This window comes from Haemorhous mexicanus, chromosome 20, assembly GCF_027477595.1.
Source record: "Haemorhous mexicanus isolate bHaeMex1 chromosome 20, bHaeMex1.pri, whole genome shotgun sequence".
NCBI classification, from domain to species: domain Eukaryota; kingdom Metazoa; phylum Chordata; class Aves; order Passeriformes; family Fringillidae; genus Haemorhous; species Haemorhous mexicanus.
This window is the reverse complement of record NC_082360.1, coordinates 4,090,572-4,108,256: the sequence shown is the minus strand read 5'-3', so window position 1 is coordinate 4,108,256 and position 17,685 is coordinate 4,090,572. Positions and strand designations below refer to the sequence as shown.

At 51.7% G+C, this 17,685-nt stretch overlaps 1 protein-coding gene across 1 annotated transcript in view; it reads left to right on the top strand.

Moving 5' to 3' along the window:
- Positions 1 to 16,881, top strand: part of MGAT5B (alpha-1,6-mannosylglycoprotein 6-beta-N-acetylglucosaminyltransferase B) — a 74,505-nt gene extending 57,624 nt beyond the window's left edge. Inside the window, exons 11-17 of the mRNA XM_059864556.1 lie at positions 416 to 546; positions 2,811 to 2,966; positions 3,962 to 4,108; positions 7,083 to 7,199; positions 13,745 to 13,819; positions 14,243 to 14,517; positions 15,923 to 16,881. Coding sequence (XP_059720539.1) covers positions 416 to 546; positions 2,811 to 2,966; positions 3,962 to 4,108; positions 7,083 to 7,199; positions 13,745 to 13,819; positions 14,243 to 14,517; positions 15,923 to 16,121 — 1,100 coding nt within the window. The 3' untranslated portion in view covers positions 16,122 to 16,881. The remainder of the gene's footprint in view (positions 1 to 415; positions 547 to 2,810; positions 2,967 to 3,961; positions 4,109 to 7,082; positions 7,200 to 13,744; positions 13,820 to 14,242; positions 14,518 to 15,922) is intronic.
- Positions 16,882 to 17,685: the final 804 nt, after the last annotated feature.

Genomic DNA, 17,685 nt, shown 5'->3' with positions numbered 1-17,685 from the left:
CTTCACTGATCTCACAGTGCAAAAACAACACAGAGGGGATTTCAGTATTAATCAAAATGAATGCACCTTTATTGAGTGCCCACAGCAAATGTGATAGAAGGGTTGGAAAGGAGATACAGGATAGAGAGAGAGAGAAAGAAAGAGGTGGGGGGTGCTGGGTGACTCAAGCATTCCATTTTCCTGGCTGTGTGGAGCCCCTCTGACAGCCTTAAAACGTCTCACTGTGTGAAGAGCTGCTCAGGTGGGTTCTGAAGCCTGGATTTCATGAGCTGCCTGGATAGGGATTCAGCTCCATTTTCCTCCATGCTCCAGCAAGTCTCTGGAGCCAGGCTCATCTCAGGCTGTATCCCCACCCCTGGGGACACCCCAAAAAACATCTGTCCAGCCACCTGTCTCCTTCCCTTGGTGCCCACAGCTCACACCCCTGACAACTCCTTCATGGGCTTCGTGTCGGAGGAGCTCAACCAGACCGAGAGGCAGCTCATCAAGGCCAACAAAGTCAGCAGCATGGCCGTGGTGTATGGCAAGGAGGCCAGCATCTGGAAGGTGCGTGTCCTTGGGCTGCTGGGGACAAGCCAGGCAGGCAGGGGTAGGCACAGGCAGGGCTGGGAGGCAGCCCCAGCTCTGGCTCTCACCCTGAGCTGTGGAGGTGCAGATCTGGGTGGGTTTGTGGAGAACCATCCTTGTCCTAGTCCTGGGGGAGTGATGGGACACATCCAGAGCCTCCAACAAACAGGGAGAGGCTGGTGGGACACCATTCCCTGCTCCTTGCTCTGGATGGTGCTTCCTCCCAGCAGGCTCTGAGGCTGAGGATTTCGTATTGATGATTTTATGTAATTAATTATAATGATTGCCACTAATTAATTGCAGTGATTGCTGCATTATGATGGGGATAGTTTGTATCTGCTTTCAAGCACTCTGTGAACAGGGGTTGTGCTCCCCAAGCCTGGAACACCTGGGGGAGAGGGGTGGGTCACTGCATGGGGACAGCCCCTCCAGCCCCCCAAAACACCCCCCTGCATCTCCAGAGGGGCTGTGCATGCTCCCCCCACCTTATCCAGAGCTAGCAAGCTGCTTTTCCTTCCAGGGCTGTAAAAAGGAGCTAATTCTCATTGTCTGTTGATTTATTTCTATTTTTCCCTCTGTGCACCGCCTGGGGCTGCTCCAGTTGCAGGTACTGTACCACACCAGCTGCTGCTGGGCTTTGCCTCTGCTCCTCTTCTCGGGAGAGAAAAGGTTTTTGTCAGACTCGACTTTGCCTTGATGTGGGCTGGGTCCTCTGGAGCTGCTGGGATTGATGTGGGTTGATGCAGTGGGGGCTGTACCTCCTCCCCTTCCCAGCTTTCCTGATTAGCAGCTGCTAATTAGCAGGGATGCTTGTGGTGAGCCAGGATCCAGCCAGGCTGTCTCCTCTTTACTGGTGTTTGTGGGGTTTCCATCCCTGCCCAGGTCTGAGAGCAAATCTCCCCTGCCTCTGCCTGGCTTGGGGGTTCCCTAAAAGCCCTACTCAAACCCACTAAATCTCATTTTAGGAGAACTGCAACATCTTGTCCTATTTTTCTACCATTCCCCTGCCCTTTCATATCCAGAAGTTTCCTTGGAGCTTAGTTAAGGTAATTTGGGAAGGCACTAAAGAGAGTTCAAACCCCAGAGTGGACATTTCCCTCCACCCAGGGTGCTACAGGCATTTGCTGCTTTGAGTCAGAACTCACAAACAACATCAGTTTTTCCCCAGCTGCATATTTGGGGTCAATTATTGCTGGGTGAAGGGGCTGGGGCTGGGCCTTGCTGGTTCCTTGGGGCCAGGCTGCCTGGCCTTTGCTTCCCATCTTGAACACTCCAAGGAATAAAAAAGGGGATAGAGGAGTTTTTCATTATTTTGAGTGATTTTGAGGTCTAGAAAGGCACAGACCACCTCCATCTTCTGGAACCAGGTGCTCATTTACCAGCCTTGGACCAAACACCCTCTCCAGAGCAGGATGTTTTTGACATTTAGAAACATTTCATTAAACCTCCCTTCCCGTTATTTCTCATTTCCTACCCCTCTGAACTTCTTGCCTGTGGCTCACAATAGGAGCTGAAGTTTTAATAAGCTGGGAAAGCCTTAGAGCCTTGGAGGATTCCAGGGAACCATGGCTGAGGGCAGAAATACAGCATTTGAGGAGGCTTTAAGGCAACACAGAGAGTTTTCTCAAATTCCCCATTTATAACTCCTTATTCCCCCTGGTCTTTGCTCTTTTGGGGCTGTTGCAGCACTGGAATATCCAGCATCCAAAGGATGGGCCCTTTGTGGTTTTTTCAAGCAAAAAAAATTCTGCAGTAGAGAAACTGTTGAAAAGAAAGGCTGCTTGGAGGGAAGCCTCCAAGTGAAGAAAATTGATGACCCCCTCCATTTTCCAAGTAGTGAAACAGGATTAAATCTGAATGAGAAAATCCTTGGAACTTCTTACTTGGAATAAGAGGCTATTAGCAAGCTCTGGTCTTTGCAGACTTCCTTCTGAATCTTCTGAAGCCTTTAATTCAGCAGCTCCAGAGCTGAAGCTGCCCTTGGAGGGGACAGGGGAGGTAGGAACCTGATGATCAGAGTGATGGATCCTGCAGCCATTGGGGCTCTCCAGGAGCCTGGGGCAGTGCAGGATGTGTTTCCAAGGAATGAGGAGGGACAGGTGGGGATTTTGCACTGCTGTGGGTCTGCCTGAAGCATGGCAGATGCTCTGGGACAGCAGTTTGAGAGTTAACCCCCCCATAACCATGGGGAGGAGGTCAGACCCATCCTTTGGTGTAGTTCACATGTCTGCCTTCCTCCCCAGGGCAAGGAGAAGTTCCTGGCCATCCTGAACAAGTACATGGAGATCCATGGCACGGTTTATTATGAGACACAGAGGCCACCTGAGGTGCCAGCATTTGTCAAGAACCACGGGCTGCTGCCCCAGCATGAGTTCCAGCAGCTGCTGAGGAAGGCAAAGGTGGGTGAGGCCATCCCAGGACCCTGTCCCCCATTACCTGTGCTCCTCCCAGGCCTGCAGGAACTCCCAGCTGGGATAACTAACCACAAACCTCTCAGCCTGGATAATTAGGCAGGAACCAAGCAGAGCACATTTCAGATCAAGATGTGTCTGAGGAGTTTCTCCTTGCAGACTGTCCACAGGCAGAGTGCAAAGTTTCCTCATTAATTCATTTATTGCTGAGTGGGGTGGTTTGTTTTTTGTTTTTCCACCTTATAGCTGTGATGAAAATGAACTAGATTCTTGGAGTGTGTGGGTGTGGGCACATCCCCATCGCCTTCAGCTGCTGCCTGGGGGAAATATTCCTGATTTAGCAGCCCAAACAGCTGTGGCAAAGCAATGTTGCTCCATGCAGGGCCAAAGTGATGGTTGTGAGTACCATGGGGGATCTTGCAGCTCCTGGAAACTTCATGGCTGTGCAAAGTGGGCTGTGGTTGATGGACTGGGGTTGTGTAGCATGGAGATAAGGAGACTCAGGGGTGACCTCCTCACTCTCACAGCTCCTGAAAGGTGGCTGTGCTCAGCTGGGGCTGGGCTCTTTCTCCAGGAACTGACAGAACCAGAGCACACAGTCTCAAGCTGCACCAAAGGAAATACAGATTGGATATCAGGAAAAAGTTTTTTACAGAAAGGTGATAAAGTTCTGGAATGGCTGCCCAGGGAGGTGGTGGAGTCCCCATCCCTGGGTGTGTTTTACAAAGCCTGGATGTAGCACTGGGTGCCAGGGTTTGGTTGAGGTGTTGGGGCTGGGTTGGACTCGATGATCCTGAAGGTCTCTTCCAACCCAGTGATTCTGTGAATTCTGTGAAAAGGGGGAATTTTCAGCATAATTTGTTGAACCCCACTAGAGACTTGATGTGCAGGAGCGGAGTGGCCGAGAGGGGATGCTGGTGGGTTTACCTGGGAGGTTTCCTGTGGGGAAAATCACTCAGCAGCACTGTGTTTGTGCCTTGCAGCTCTTCATTGGCTTTGGGTTCCCCTACGAGGGCCCGGCCCCGCTGGAGGCCATCGCCAACGGCTGCGTGTTCCTGCAGGCGCGCTTCAACCCTCCCCACAGCTCCCTCAACCACGAGTTCTTCCGCGGGAAGCCCACGTCCCGAGAGGCAAGTGTGGAAAGCACTGTTCACTACTGGAATATTACCAGTATAGCTGGATGGGACAGGCCTGAGCTTGTCTGGCCCTTGGTGCTGAACCAAACAGCGGCACTGTGGTGATTTCACCCCAGAGACACTTTTGGCCAGCTGGGTGCTGCCACTGGGAACTTGGGGACAAGTCCAGGCATGCAGGAGCTCTGGTGGTGTTGGGATGGATCTTCCCCCCATAGCAGGGGCTGCTCCTCGGGTTTCCCTCTGGCAGAGAAGCTTTAAGGCGATGGGGAAGGAAAGGTTGGTTCTGATGGAGGGTTTTGATCCAGAGCTTTATTCTGGCCCACAGGCCTCTGAACCCAGCACCAGCTCCAACAGAACTCCTGAACCGTGTGGTTGCTGTTCCTTTTAACCCCTGGGAGAGGGGCAGGGAAGGGGTAGGGAGCCACCAACCAGGTACAGGAGAAAAGGTCTTAAGGGACAAAGGACACCTGGATGGCCCAATGCCCCCCCAGGGGTGGAGGGCTTCCTTTGAATCTGCCAATCACTTGATGCCCTTCTGAAATTCCAGGATTGACAGACAGTGCTTGGCAGGGGTCAGGGAGGGGAAAGGAGAGGTGATTGATATACCTGGGAGGGAATTATCAGGGGAGGGACCCGAGGTTCTGGGGTAAACCCTGAAATCGCAATGCAACAGTTGACTCTGCTGCAAACATTTAGAAAATTTATTAAAGGACAATGGAAGACAAAGACAATAAAGCAAGGATTTATAGCCAGGTGCCTCTTGACACTCAGCCAAGAGCACACCTGCTAATTTGGAAACACCCCTTACAGACCATTTCTATTGCATTGGCCTGTGACATATTCATAAACAATATAAATACAATATATTTATATTGTAGATAAATATAAACATATTATAAGCAATATATTTATATTGTTTATGAATATGTCACAGGCCAATGCAATAGAAACAAAGGGTGTTTCCAAATTATTAATATTTCTATTTCTACATTTTAATATCTACTATTTATATTGTTTTATATTTACTAATAGTAAATATTAAAATATATAAATATAAATAAAATATAAATAGAAATGTAAACTTTTCCCCAAACTAGTTTACATATTCCCAGAATTGTTTAGCACAGCTCCACCTCAGATCTGCCTTTTTAGAGCATGCATATTCCTTGGCTGTTGTTTCAGTCCATTCTTATCATCATCTTCAGTTTTGGGCCTTACTTTCTACCAGTGGTAAGTGTTGGTAGTTGGCATATCAGTAGCAGGGTCCTCATCATATGTTCCTTGGATATTATCCCATCCAAGCAGGCATTTTAATACGAGCATATCTATATCAGCTATTTCTCTAAGTTTTAGCTAACAGCAGAAATAATAACTGTATATTTATAGCAAAGTTATTTAACACTACACATACAGGATCCATTTTAATATTTGCAAAAAGCCAATATTACAATATATATCTGTAACACAAGTGTGGTGTGGGGGAGCCACCCCGTTGGCACCAGGCCTTTGGGCCAGCCTGGGGAAGAGCAGCTGCTAGGCTGAGGTTACTTTTTTTTGGGAACTATTTCCTCTGTGGATGTCTGCAGACAGGGTTCCTGTTTGGGGATTTGCCTTGGGTAGAAGGGGCTCTGCTGTGGTGTGGAGTTTCCAAGGAGAAGGTTGTGCAGGAGCCTTCTGCAGACCCCCAGCCCCTTCCCCACCAGCCCAGACCCACAGATCCCCAAACCCTGCTCCCAGCCCAAGGCAATGCACCCTGCTCATCCCAGAGGGACACCATACCTGCACAGTGTGCCAGGGCTATGAAATCCCTCCCAGGCTTGCCCAGCACTGGGAATTCAATCTAAGTAGAGCAGGAACTCTTTAAAAGTTAAAGGCTTGGGAAAATTGCTTCATTAATTATTAATAAAGTGGATAATGTAGTGCAAGGCTCCCTCACTGAGCAGGGAGCTAGCTGGGGGCTGTGCAGCTGGACTGGGCTGTCCTGCCCCCCCTTATTGCCCCATGCACCCCCGAATTTGGTGTTAATTGTGCAGCTGGACTGGGCTGTCCTGACCCCCCTGATTGCCCCATGCACCCCCTGAATTTGGTGTTAGCACCCATTTGAGTGGGGCTTGGGCTCTACCTCAGTCTGGAGCTGGGGTGAGGGCTGTGAAATGCCTCAGGGTGTTTCTGTGCCGGAGGGGAAAGATGTGATTAATCTGCCAGGAGAGAGATGAGGAAGGACAGCAATGAGGGAGATGAACCACACAGCTCCTCTCCTCCAGCTGGCAGGGGCTCAGGCCCTTCTGAGATGGTTCAGTGCCCTCAAAACATGTCCTCTGCTCAGCAACCTCTCTCTTCCCTTCCCAGAGGAGGTCAGGGCTGAAAAGGCACCTCAGGGCTGAAACAAAAGAGGTGGATCCCCAGAAATCACCTGCGTGGGCAGCCCAGGGAAAAGCAAGGATGTCAGTACCTGTGGAGTACCAGTGTGTGGGCTGCCCATGGCACCAGGGTGATGCAGCTTCCAGCACTGCTCTCCCCCAGTGCCAGCCTTTCCCAGGCCTTCCCAGCCTTCAGTGGCAATGGGTTTTCTCCCTGCCTTGTTTCTAGAGCTGGCAAACCTGGGAGATGTGGTGCCTTCACACACCTTTCCTGCTTTGGTGTGTTTTTACCATCAGACCCACAGAATGGCTCAGGTTAAGGGTACATTGTTCCTGTGGTACAGAGTGGAGATATTCCAGGCTGCCAAAGGAATTCAGTGTAGTTGGGAATGGGGCATCCCAACCCAGTGGGAATTATAGCACATCATCCTGAGGCTGGGGAGCAGCTGGATTGAGAGGAAACCATTTTCCAGCACACCCTATTACAGTGGGTCAAACCCCACTGTGTCTGTGAGGCTGCTGCTCCTCTCTGCCATCCAGCTGAGAGCAGGAGGCAGCAGCCATTCCAGCAGGGATTGCAAAATCCAGCTGGCACTGCTGTGTTTCAGGTGTCCTCCCAACACCCATATGCTGAGGACTTCATTGGGAAGCCCCACGTGTGGACTGTTGACTACAACAACTCTGAGGAGTTTGAAGCTGCCATCAAAACCATCATGAGGACACAGGTAGGGCTCAGAGCAGTTTTGGGGTGACCTCCCAGCTGCTGGATTTGGACAAATGTCTTGGTTTGAACAGACAGGTGTCTGCTAAGGAAGGCAGGAGCCTACCTTGAAATGGAAAATGCAAACCCCCTCCCTCTGAATTATTGTAATTTTGAAATTAAGGAGCTCTCAGGCAAAGATATGGGATAGGAATAACAGTTCTTTACTAGGAAAAAAAAAAAAAAAAAAAAAATGCAGTAATTCAAAACAACACTGCCAGAGACAGGATCTGACCCTGACCCCCTGTGTGTCAGGGTGGTGGCACAGTCCCATCCCAGGGGGGCTCAGGGTGGTGGCACAGTCCCATCCCAGGGGGGCTCAGGGTGGTGGCACAGTCCCATCCCAGGGGGGCTCAGGGTGGTGGCACAGTCCCATCCCAGGGGGGCTCAGCCCTCCTGCAGTGCCAGCTGTGGTTCTGCTGGAGCAGGGATCCTGCACAAGGGGAGAGTTTTCCTCTGCAGCTCCAGGGCTGCTGGAGATGGGCCTGCTCTCCCTCTGGGAGTGCAGGGCAGGAGAAAGCTGCTCCTCTGGGAATGCAGTGGGCAAAGGCTGCTGTGCTGTTCCCAGGCCAGATTGGATCCAGGTAGGAATGCTTGGCTCCTCCCCTGGGCAGAGCATCTCCCCATGGGATGATGGAATTTGATCAGCCCTGCAGGGACACTCACTGGGCATGGACAGCAGAGATCTCCTGGAGGGAGGGTTGGGTGTGGGAGAGATAAAGAAAAAACTGCCCAATGAACAGCAGAGAACTGCCCCAGCTCTGACAGATGGCAATAGGACACACAGCCCCATTTCCAACCTAAGACAACAAGCAGCAGCAGATGTTGGAGCCTGGCTCTCCTTTTTCTTTTCCTTTCTCCTTTGGATGTTTTGGTCCCTTCCTGCAGCCCCAGGGGCACAGGTGCTCCCACCTTCCTTTGGCATTGTAGGTGTTTCCCCAGGCCAAAACTGTGCCTTTGAAGGATCCCCTGGGAATCCTGTGGGTAGGCCTGGAGCAAGGGGAGGCTGAGATAAGGTTTGGGAGCAGGAGGTGAGGTTGCTGCAGGTGGAGAGCAGTTCAGGGAGCTGGTGCGATAAAAAAGATAAATCCAGAGAGCTGCAGCCCTCTGCACCTGCCTTACCCACACTTCACTGATTGTTTCCTTTGGACAGAGCAGATCAATGGGAATAACTTCAGGAGTTGCCTCTGTGGGGGATATAAGGAAGGGGAGAGCCCCAGGGAAGGCAGCACTCCTGCTGTGCCCACTCTGGAAACACTCCCTCATGAATATTTAGCTCCCACCCTGTGGCAGGAGCCTTTCAAGTTGTCCAAATTATTAAAGTCAGTTTTCCTGGAGGGGAGGAAAGCACTGATAGCCATTTTGCTGGCCATTTGCTTCACCTGGGGTGAGCCATCCTCTCTGGAGGACAGGGATGTGCTGTGGAACCCAGGCTCTGCCTGGGGCTGTGTGGGCTCAGGGTTCACGGTGCTGGGTGGGATTTGGGGGGGACAGGGGCGATGCTGGTCAGAGAAGGGTCATCCTTGCTTTTCCCTGCATTAGAAGCTGCAGGGGTGGGTGCCTGTGGCAATCTGGGGGCCTGATTCAGGTAATGTAGCCATGCCATCACCCTGTGTCTCACCTCCTCCAGGGTGATTCCTGCAGCTCCTCACCTCATGTTCATTTTCTCTGTGAGTTTGTAAAGACTCATCAAACCCAACCTAGGAAAACAGTTGTTGTTCTGCACATTCATTCCCGTATCTTGATTAGAATTAAATTAAAAATAATGACATCCCTGCTGCTGTGCTGCCAGGCCAGCTGTCAGAGCTTGACCCTCCACCATCTGGGCTGGAAACAGCCCTGAAGTGAAGGAATTGCTGTGGGTGAGAGGCTGAGAGCTGTTTTGGGAGAGAGAAGGAAATTTTCACTTTTTCCAGAAGAGAAGAAAGAAAATAGTGAAGCCTGGTGCTGCTGTGCTGCTAAAATGATTAAAGAATTGTGAGATAGAGGATGGAGGAAAGGGCTGTGCTGGTTCCTGAGCAGCTGTGTTGTGCTGCTGCTGTGTTGACTGGATGAGCACCAGGTCATTTAGGTGCTTAATGGTCTGGTTAAAAAATTAAGAAAGAAAAAGGATTTTAGGGAAAGATTTTGTGGCGTAATGGGCACTGGGCAGGAGGAGCTGGTGTCCAGAACTGGGTACTCACTGGAGTGAGCAGCTGCTGTGCCCATCCCTGGTTTGCCCAAACCAAGCTCCTGTCTCAGCTCTTCTCCTCATTCCCACTGTCAGGAAAATTAATCCACAAACACCAGAGGTTTATGTGCAAAAAGGAGACAGAGGAGTCCTTTTCCTTTATTCAAATAAAGGGAGAGGCCATGGGGCATTCCCCTGGGGCCTCTCAAATTTTTGGAGGGCTCAGCCTCCTTTTGATCCCAATTTCCCACATTTCCCTTCTCTCTTTCTCCATTGGCTGAGGTACTTGAGAGGTTCAGACTTCCTGAAATGCCTGATCCTGAAGATTCCCCTCTAATGTACAACCCTCCCTTTTCATTTTCAATTTGTATGGAATTTATGGGTTTTCCCCATTGTTTCTTTCATCTTTCAATATCCAACTTCATTTATCAGCAAACCTGCAGTTTATTTGTAAAGACAAATATCTTTTTCCATTCATCACTCAGTGGAATCCTCCCCATTGTTTCTTTTACCTCTCAGTGCTGGTTTTATCCACCAGCAGACCCACAGCTTGTTTGTAAAGGCAAATTCCTCTCACCACTCTGGGATCAGGACCCCTGCACTGTAGTGCCCTCCCACAAAGCATCCCAGCCTCTGGAATTACCCTCAGCTGCTGGAAGTCCTAAATTTGCCTTAGATGAACAACTCCAGTCACTGAGGCCCCATGTGCATTGTGACATGAAGTCACTCTGGAGAGGAGGGATTCCTTCCCACCAAGGAGTTAATCCCCAACTCACCTCTCTGGGGTTTTGAAGAAATTGTAAAAATCCTCCCAGAGCAGAGCAGGGAGTGAGTGTGAATAACTTACAGCAGCCTCTTTCCCCCCTCCCCACCTTTCTATCTTTTAAATGGAAAGGTCTGCTTTATTAGAGATGCTGTCAAGGCAATTAAGCCTAAAAATTGACCTACCTTACAGGTTTAAAAGCCTTATTATGGGCTTTGGCTCCAGGAGTCCATGGGTATCTTGTCTTTAAAATACTGTTTGTTACAGCAGGAATTGAAAACAAGGGCATTAGCAGGAGGAGCAGCAGAAAGATGGTAGCTGGGCAATTTAGTGTTCCTGTTCCCAGCCAGTTACTGGATTCGGAGAAATTATTTTACTGACTCCTTTTTTTTTCCCCAAAGGCAAAATGGGGTGTTCTGTTATTGAAATATCTAATAAATTTGTCTGTGTTTCAGAATAACCACCATCAATTTATTTTTTTTCTGTCAAAACATTTCATTTCAAAATTACTGGAATGAAATACTATGGTTTTGTTTCCCATCTGCCTGCCTTTGTTTAGAAATACCCTGCCAATTTATTGAAAGGAGTGCTGGATCTGAAATGATGCATTTCCCTTTGCTTCACTAACTCAGACAGATTGAACCTGAAACACAACATTTTTCCCCTCCCCGATGGGTGAAAACATTGAAAATTGAAAACTGACCTGAAATTGATTTTATTTAGGGATTTTTGTTGTCGTATGACCAAAAAAATCACATATCCCACAGATGTTTTGCATCTTCTAGGCCAGAACTCAGTAAGACATTATTGGGGATATGACATCTTGTGGGAAAACTGGCTCTCCCATCAGGTGGAAGCTGTGCTGGGGACCAGGGACTGGGAGCCTGTCTGGGAATTTGGGAGCTGGCTGATGAACCTGGCAGTAACCGTGGTGTGGTCGAGCTGACAACAAGCTTTATTCTCAGGGGGATTTGCTGATTCTCAGCAATATTTCAATGTCACTGCAGCACCCCAATTTCTCCTGCTGCAGCCTGGGGCAGGCTGTGCCATCCCAGAGCTGCTGCTGGGCTGGCAGAGCTCCCCAAGCTGCTGGCTGTGTGCAAACAGAGCAGTTGGGATGCAGCCGGCGTCCCTCCCAACCCAGTTCTGCCTGAAAGAAACTTCTTCCTTCTGAAGGCAGAGCTGAATCATGCCTGGGACGTGGCTTGGGTTTGCAATCTGTGTTTTTCCCCCCAAGAACAGCCCTTGTGCTGCCGTCTCTCATCCTTTTGGAGGTGGCACCCGTTCCAGGTCACCCTCCAGCTGCTGGGCAAGGTTTTTGGCAGGCTGTGTCTCTGCCATTCATCCCTCTGGGAGCAGTTCTGGGTTTCCCTGATGGTTTGCATCCCTGAACTATTTATAAGGAAGATTAAAACCAGGGAAGCACCAAAGCCCTCTACCCCAGAGATCAAATCTCAGCACAGGGACAGGAGGCAGAGAGACAAGTGGAGTCCCCTAGGGACAGGGGATGCTGGAGGCTTGTCCCGGGGATGGTTTCCATCTGTTATCCTGGGGTTAGAGGCTGGAGAAGGAGAGAGGTTTGCAAGCACCACCATTTTCTGGGCCTTCAGCTCTTCCCATTGTCAAGACCAGTCCTCACACAAGCAATTTAATAGACCCAATATTCTGGTGTAGTGAAGGGAGAAGGCTTCATTATATTAAAGTCAAACATACAGGACTATAATGGAAAATTATACATTTCAGAGTATGCCTGAAAGAGCGGCACATTAAACATCACAGTGAAAATAGCTGGTTAAAATGTTCCAGCCTGCTGTTACGTGCCAGCACTGAATTGCATTATTTTTCTACTTATTTGTCTGATGACGTTCAGATTTTTTCCACCCCGCTTTCTTTTCCTTTTGAATGAAGGAGACTTCATCCTCCCTTCCAGCTGGAAATGCAGGGCTGTTGTGGTGGCATCCCCATGGGACACCAGTGACTCCCTGCCTGGCTGATGGAGAGAGCGCTGGGGCTGGGAAACTCTCCCTCCTGAGGAAAGGATGGCAAAGTCCATCTTACCAACCCCTCCATTCCTTCCATGCCATCCCATGCATCATTCTGCAGGGGGATGCAGTGATCCCCACCTCAGAATCCTCCCCCCCCCCGTCCTCCTCCTCCTCTTCCTCCCTCCCAGGGCTCTGGGGACATCCTGAGCTCCCGACGTGAGGAGTGCCATTAACAACGTGGCTGTTGAGAAGAGGCTGAGACTGTCAGATTTTAATTAAACAATTATCTTCTCGAAATTGGCATTTTCTCAGTCCTGAGTGCACGAGCTGAATCCTAACAAAACCTGGAGAGGAGAGCAAAGGGAAGGAGAGCCTTTGGGGTCCCCCCTGAGAGGGAGAGGAGCAGGGGCTGCACTGGGCTCCAGCCCACTCCTGATGCCCAGGGGTCCCCCTGGGAGCCTGTGGAGAGGTGGGATTGCACCTGGAGCATCACCTCTGCATACATGTGCAGGCACACAGAGGGTTTGTGTGATGTGCTGCAGCATTTTGGGGGATGTGGCTGTTTCTGGAATCATATCTGCACTATGCCTGGCAAAAGGGGGTCCTGGGAAAAGCCCCTAAGAAAACAGTGATGAGACTGAGCACTGGTGATGCTGAGCAAGGGGGTGGTTTGTCTCCTCCAAACTGATCCCAGGCAGCCCCAGCCTGGCTCTGAAACTGAGACAGGCAATTTTGCTTTCAGAGGACTCTGCCCCAGTTAACTGAGAGCCCATCAGGAATTCAGAGGCAGGATTTGTGCCTGTCACTGTGTCAGCCCTGATTAGCGTGCACATCTGTAATTAGATGAAGCAGCTGTGATTTCCAGCCTGGCTGAGATCTCAGGTGGGGTATTTATGGCAGGGAGATGCTTAGAGGGTTCTCAGCAGACTGAGCCTTTGAGCTTGGTTTTGACAGGTACTTCAAAAGGAAATAGCTATTTTGGAGGTGCAGAGCTCAGAAAATAGAAGCAGCAGTGTTTTCTGGATTAATTATCTCTGGGTGGTTTTGCTTATAATCCTCCTGAATAATGCTCTGCAGAGATACACAAGGGGAAGGGAGGTCCCAGGACTGGCACCAACCTCCTGCACCTCATGTAACATCTCTCTGGAAAAATAAGGGAATGTGGAAAAATATGTCTTCCCAGGGCAGAAAGTTCCTTAAAAAATAATTTTTTAAAGATTGTTCTTCCCTTGCCCACAGCTGCAGAGTATTTTGTGGGCTGGAACAGTTCATGCTTTAGTTTGAAGTGACCTATTGGATGAAAACTGATTTGATTGTATAACTTACTAAAAGTGGAGAAAAAGGAGATATAAGTGGAATGGGGGTGATTTCATTTTCACCAATAGGTTGAACCCAAAGTACTCCTCTCTCTTTATCACTTTATGGCTGGTGAGGTTTCTCCAGCCCTAGGATTCTTCCCTGCTTGCTTTGGTGGACAGACATGAGTCGTGGGCTTTGGTGGGTGGGAGAGCCATGCCCAAGGTTCTGCTGTCTCAGGGGCAGGGCAAGGCTGTCCCCACCTGCTGCCTGTGCTCTGCTCTTGCCCTTCACAGGTGGACCCTTACCTGCCTTACGAGTACACTTGTGAGGGGATGCTGGAGCGAATCCACGCCTACATTCAGCACCAGGTTGGGGAGAATCCCTGTCCTCTCTGGGGAGCCTTCTCTGTCCTCGTGGCCAGCTTTCCCTCTTCTCCCTGGGGAGCATCCCTGTTCTCCCATGGACATTGTGAAGCCAGTGCCCTGATTGCAGAGAGCACCAGGAGATGGGGCTAGGGGTGGTTTGTCATGGGCCAAAGGTGCTGGGGGTTGGTGGAGGACACCTGGGGGTCAGGGCCTTTCTGCTGCAGGGAATAAGGCAGCACTGGGAGAAGAAGAGGTGAGAGAAGCAGAGGTCCATCCCCCACAGCAGGAGGTGCCATCTATGCATGCAGGTGACCTCAACCTGATGAGCAAAGTCATCATCCCAAGCATCCTCCTGTCCCACCAGCGGCCTCCCTTCCCCATTGTTAACATCTCAGAGCACTGACCCGTTATCTTCTCTGCCACCAGGATTTCTGCACCACATCATCTCTTCCTCCGTCTCCCAAGACCAAGACTCCTGCTATGCAAAGCCCTCCAAGCCCGCTGGCCCTGTCCCCCAACTCCACCCACCTGGTGTGGTCCCCCAGCGCGGGGTGGGCCCCCCAGGCGTGGCCCCCGGTGGCCTCGCTGCAGGTGTGGGTGTCGGAGCCCCAGCACACGTGCACGGAGACGTGCCGGCAGCACGGGCTGGTCTGCGAGCCCTCCTTCTTCAGGTTCCTTAACAAGGAGGAGGTGTTTCTCCAGTGAGTTGGGGCCTTCTCAGGGAGCTTGTGGGGGGTCACCAGCCAGACGATGTTCCCTTTGCTCCCCCATCCCCTGCACCCAATTTCCTCATGTTCCCCTTCCCAAAATCCCAGTGATGAGCCCTCATGCCCTCATGTTAGCTGGGATTAGGCAGAAAACTGAGGTGGGCATCAGCAAAAGCCCCGAGGAGCAGCAGAAATGCCCAGAGCGGATTTTAACACCCCTCCCCTCCCAGATGGAGCAGCAACATTGGCATTGCCCTCCCACCAACCCTTCTCAACTGATGAGTCCCTCATCAGGAACCTCCCCAAGAAGGACAAAAACCCTTCAATGACCCCCTCAAGGGCTGCTCACCTGACCTGCCCACCTTGCCTTGGCCCCCAGGCTCAGCATCATGTGCGAAAGCACCGAGTATGAGACGAAGGCAGTGCAGACAGGGCCCAGCTTCACTCTTCAGCAGGCAACAACAGCATTTCCAGCATGGTTCCGCCTCTTTCCAACCCCATTCCTCTCCACCTCCCGCATGCTCTCTCCTTTTTAATGTCTCTCTCTATAAAACTGCTTTTGAACACACAGTGGTGAAGTTTTAATAGAGTATAAATCTGCCACCGGGCTCTGTGCTGCTCTCTGGGCAATTTAAATGCGAGCGTTGCCGGAGCTGTCACGCTGGTCAGGCAGGCGCCGCGTGTCCCGCTGACATTTTTATGTGATAAATTACAGCTGGGGCCTGCCTTCCACTCTTTCCCCCTGCACGTCCTCCTCCAGACCTTAAAATGAGCTGGCTCAGGGACTCGTCAGTTGAGAAGGGTTGGTGGGAGGGCAGTGCCAGTGCTGCTGTTCCATCTGGGAGGGGAGGGGTGTTAAAATCTGCTCTGGGCATTTCTGCTGCTCCTCGGGGCTTTTGCTGATGCCCACCTCAGTTTTCTGGCTAATCCCAGCTAACAGGGAGCATGTAGGGATTCCCTGATCCCCTGTCCCTTCTAGGGAATGTTATCTACAGTAACGTACAGTAGCATAGAATGTTATCTACATCCATGGAGGTGGCCATGGAGCTCTGTCCATGGACAGAGCTGTTGGTCAGCAAGGGGCTGTAAGAGAGCCATTGAACTTGATGAACTGAAAGAGACCCACAAAGACCAACGAGTCCAACTCCTAAGATTTGGGTGGGGTTTTGTGGGTGATTCTGAGCCATCTGTGGGTTGGGGCAATCTCTGGGCTGCAGGGTTGAGTTTCCAGGGTCTCCCCTTCCTGTGTGGCGTGTTGGGCTGCTGATGAGCCCTCACATGTTGCCAGGGGGTGGCAAACACAGATCAGCAAAGGAACATCCCCAGGAAGGACAAAACCCCTTCAATGACCCCCTCAATGGGCACTCACCTGACCTGCCCACCTTGCCTTGGCCCCCAGGCTCAGCATCGCGTGCGACAGCACCGAGTACGAGATGAACCATCTGTACCCCGCGGTGGCCGAGAACGTCCGCGAGTGCTACCTCCAGAAGGAGCCGCTGCTCTTCAGCTGTGCCGGCCACCACGCCAAGTACCGGCGCCTCTGCCCCTGCCGCGACTTCCGCCAAGGACAGGTGGCTCTGTGCAGGGACTGCTTGTGACACGGCGTCCCCACCGCCCTGGTGACACAGGCACCGGGTGGCTTCTCCTCAGAACTCCGCGGCGGCCGAGGAGCTGGGACAGGGCCCTCGCGGTGGGTGAGCCGGGGCTGTCAGACTCTGGGGGCTGTTTCATCCACCAGCCAGCTGTGAATGACCCTGTCCTGAACTTTGGAGTCATTTTCTTCCCGAGGAGCATCGTCTGACCTCATCCTGGACTGAACCCACCTGGACCTGGTGGCGCTGGGATGGGATGGTGGAGAGAGAGGGCCTGGGGACACCCTTCCCCTCCTCTGGAGATGGGACAAGCCACCAGCAGACTGCAGTTTCAGGGTTTTCATCTTCAAGCATCCTAAGTTGTTTTATTTATTGATTTTTTTAACCCTCCCCCCGACAAGTGGTAAATTAAAGGGCAATCCACACCCAGCCCTGCTGTGGGAGTTCTTGGGCAGAGCTGCTTTGCAGGGGGGACAGGGGTGATGCTGGTGGCTGTTGTTGGTGTCGAGCTGGGGGAGGACAAAGCACAAGAACTGTGGCTGGGTTAGATGGGCACATTGGGGACTGCATCCCTGGTAGCCCCAGGAAGAGACAGTGGTGGGATGGGGCTGGAGTGAGCTCCTGGGAAATCTGCTGGTCCCTGGACAGGGCAGGGGTGCCCAAAGTGATCCCCCCAGCCTCCAGGCTGCTCTTCACTCTTCTGGGCCATGCACGGAGCTGAACATCCCCCCAGGGATGTTTGGAGGTGGAGGTGAGGGCACAGGGGCTGCTTGGGGCTCAGCTGTGTGGGCCGAGGGGAGGATGTGCTGCAGCACATGGAGGGAATTCCTGGCGGGCACTGAGTGAGGGCAGAGCAGCTGAAGAGCAGCATCCTGACTCTGTGTGTTCCAGATGTTGCCAGCACAGCAAGTGGTGAGCTACAAGCAACCATCTTCCATAGAACTCTGCTTCTTCAACTTTCCTTAGTGCTGTTCCTCTTGCTTTGGTGGGGGTTTCCCCCCCACTGCCAATGGGTCCCCTCCTGGCACGTCCCCTGGCTGGGTTGGTGCTGGCTGGGGTGACCTGGTTTGTTTTTGTAGGGTTGCACCTTGCAGGGCAAGGTGGTTAGGTTGGTGCTGAGCCCTGCTGCTGTTTGCAAGGCTGAATGGGGAGATTCCTGCATGCCATAAAACGTGTGGCTTGAAAATCAGGGGCTGGAAACTCCTTCACAGCCTTTCTCTGCATGGAATCACTCCTGGCCTGGCTGCTGAGGGAGACTGGTGGGGTGGCAGCCTGACCTGGCACTGTCATGCAGGATCCTGGCAGAATTGTCCCCTCTGGCTGCAGTGCCTGAGGGAGAGCAGTGGCACGATGAGTGCCCTGGAGCAGGAGCTGTGCCACACCCCTGGCACCTCCAGCCTGTTCTCCCAGTGCCAGCTTTTGGGAGAAACTCCTATTCCTAAGCTGGGCTGCAGCACTGGGCAGAGCCCAGCCACCGTCACTGTGTCCTGCTGTGTCACCGCAGGGTGCTGTGTCCCCTGGGCACCCCCCACGTGAGCCTGGCCACATCCTGCCCTGGATGAGCTGGAGA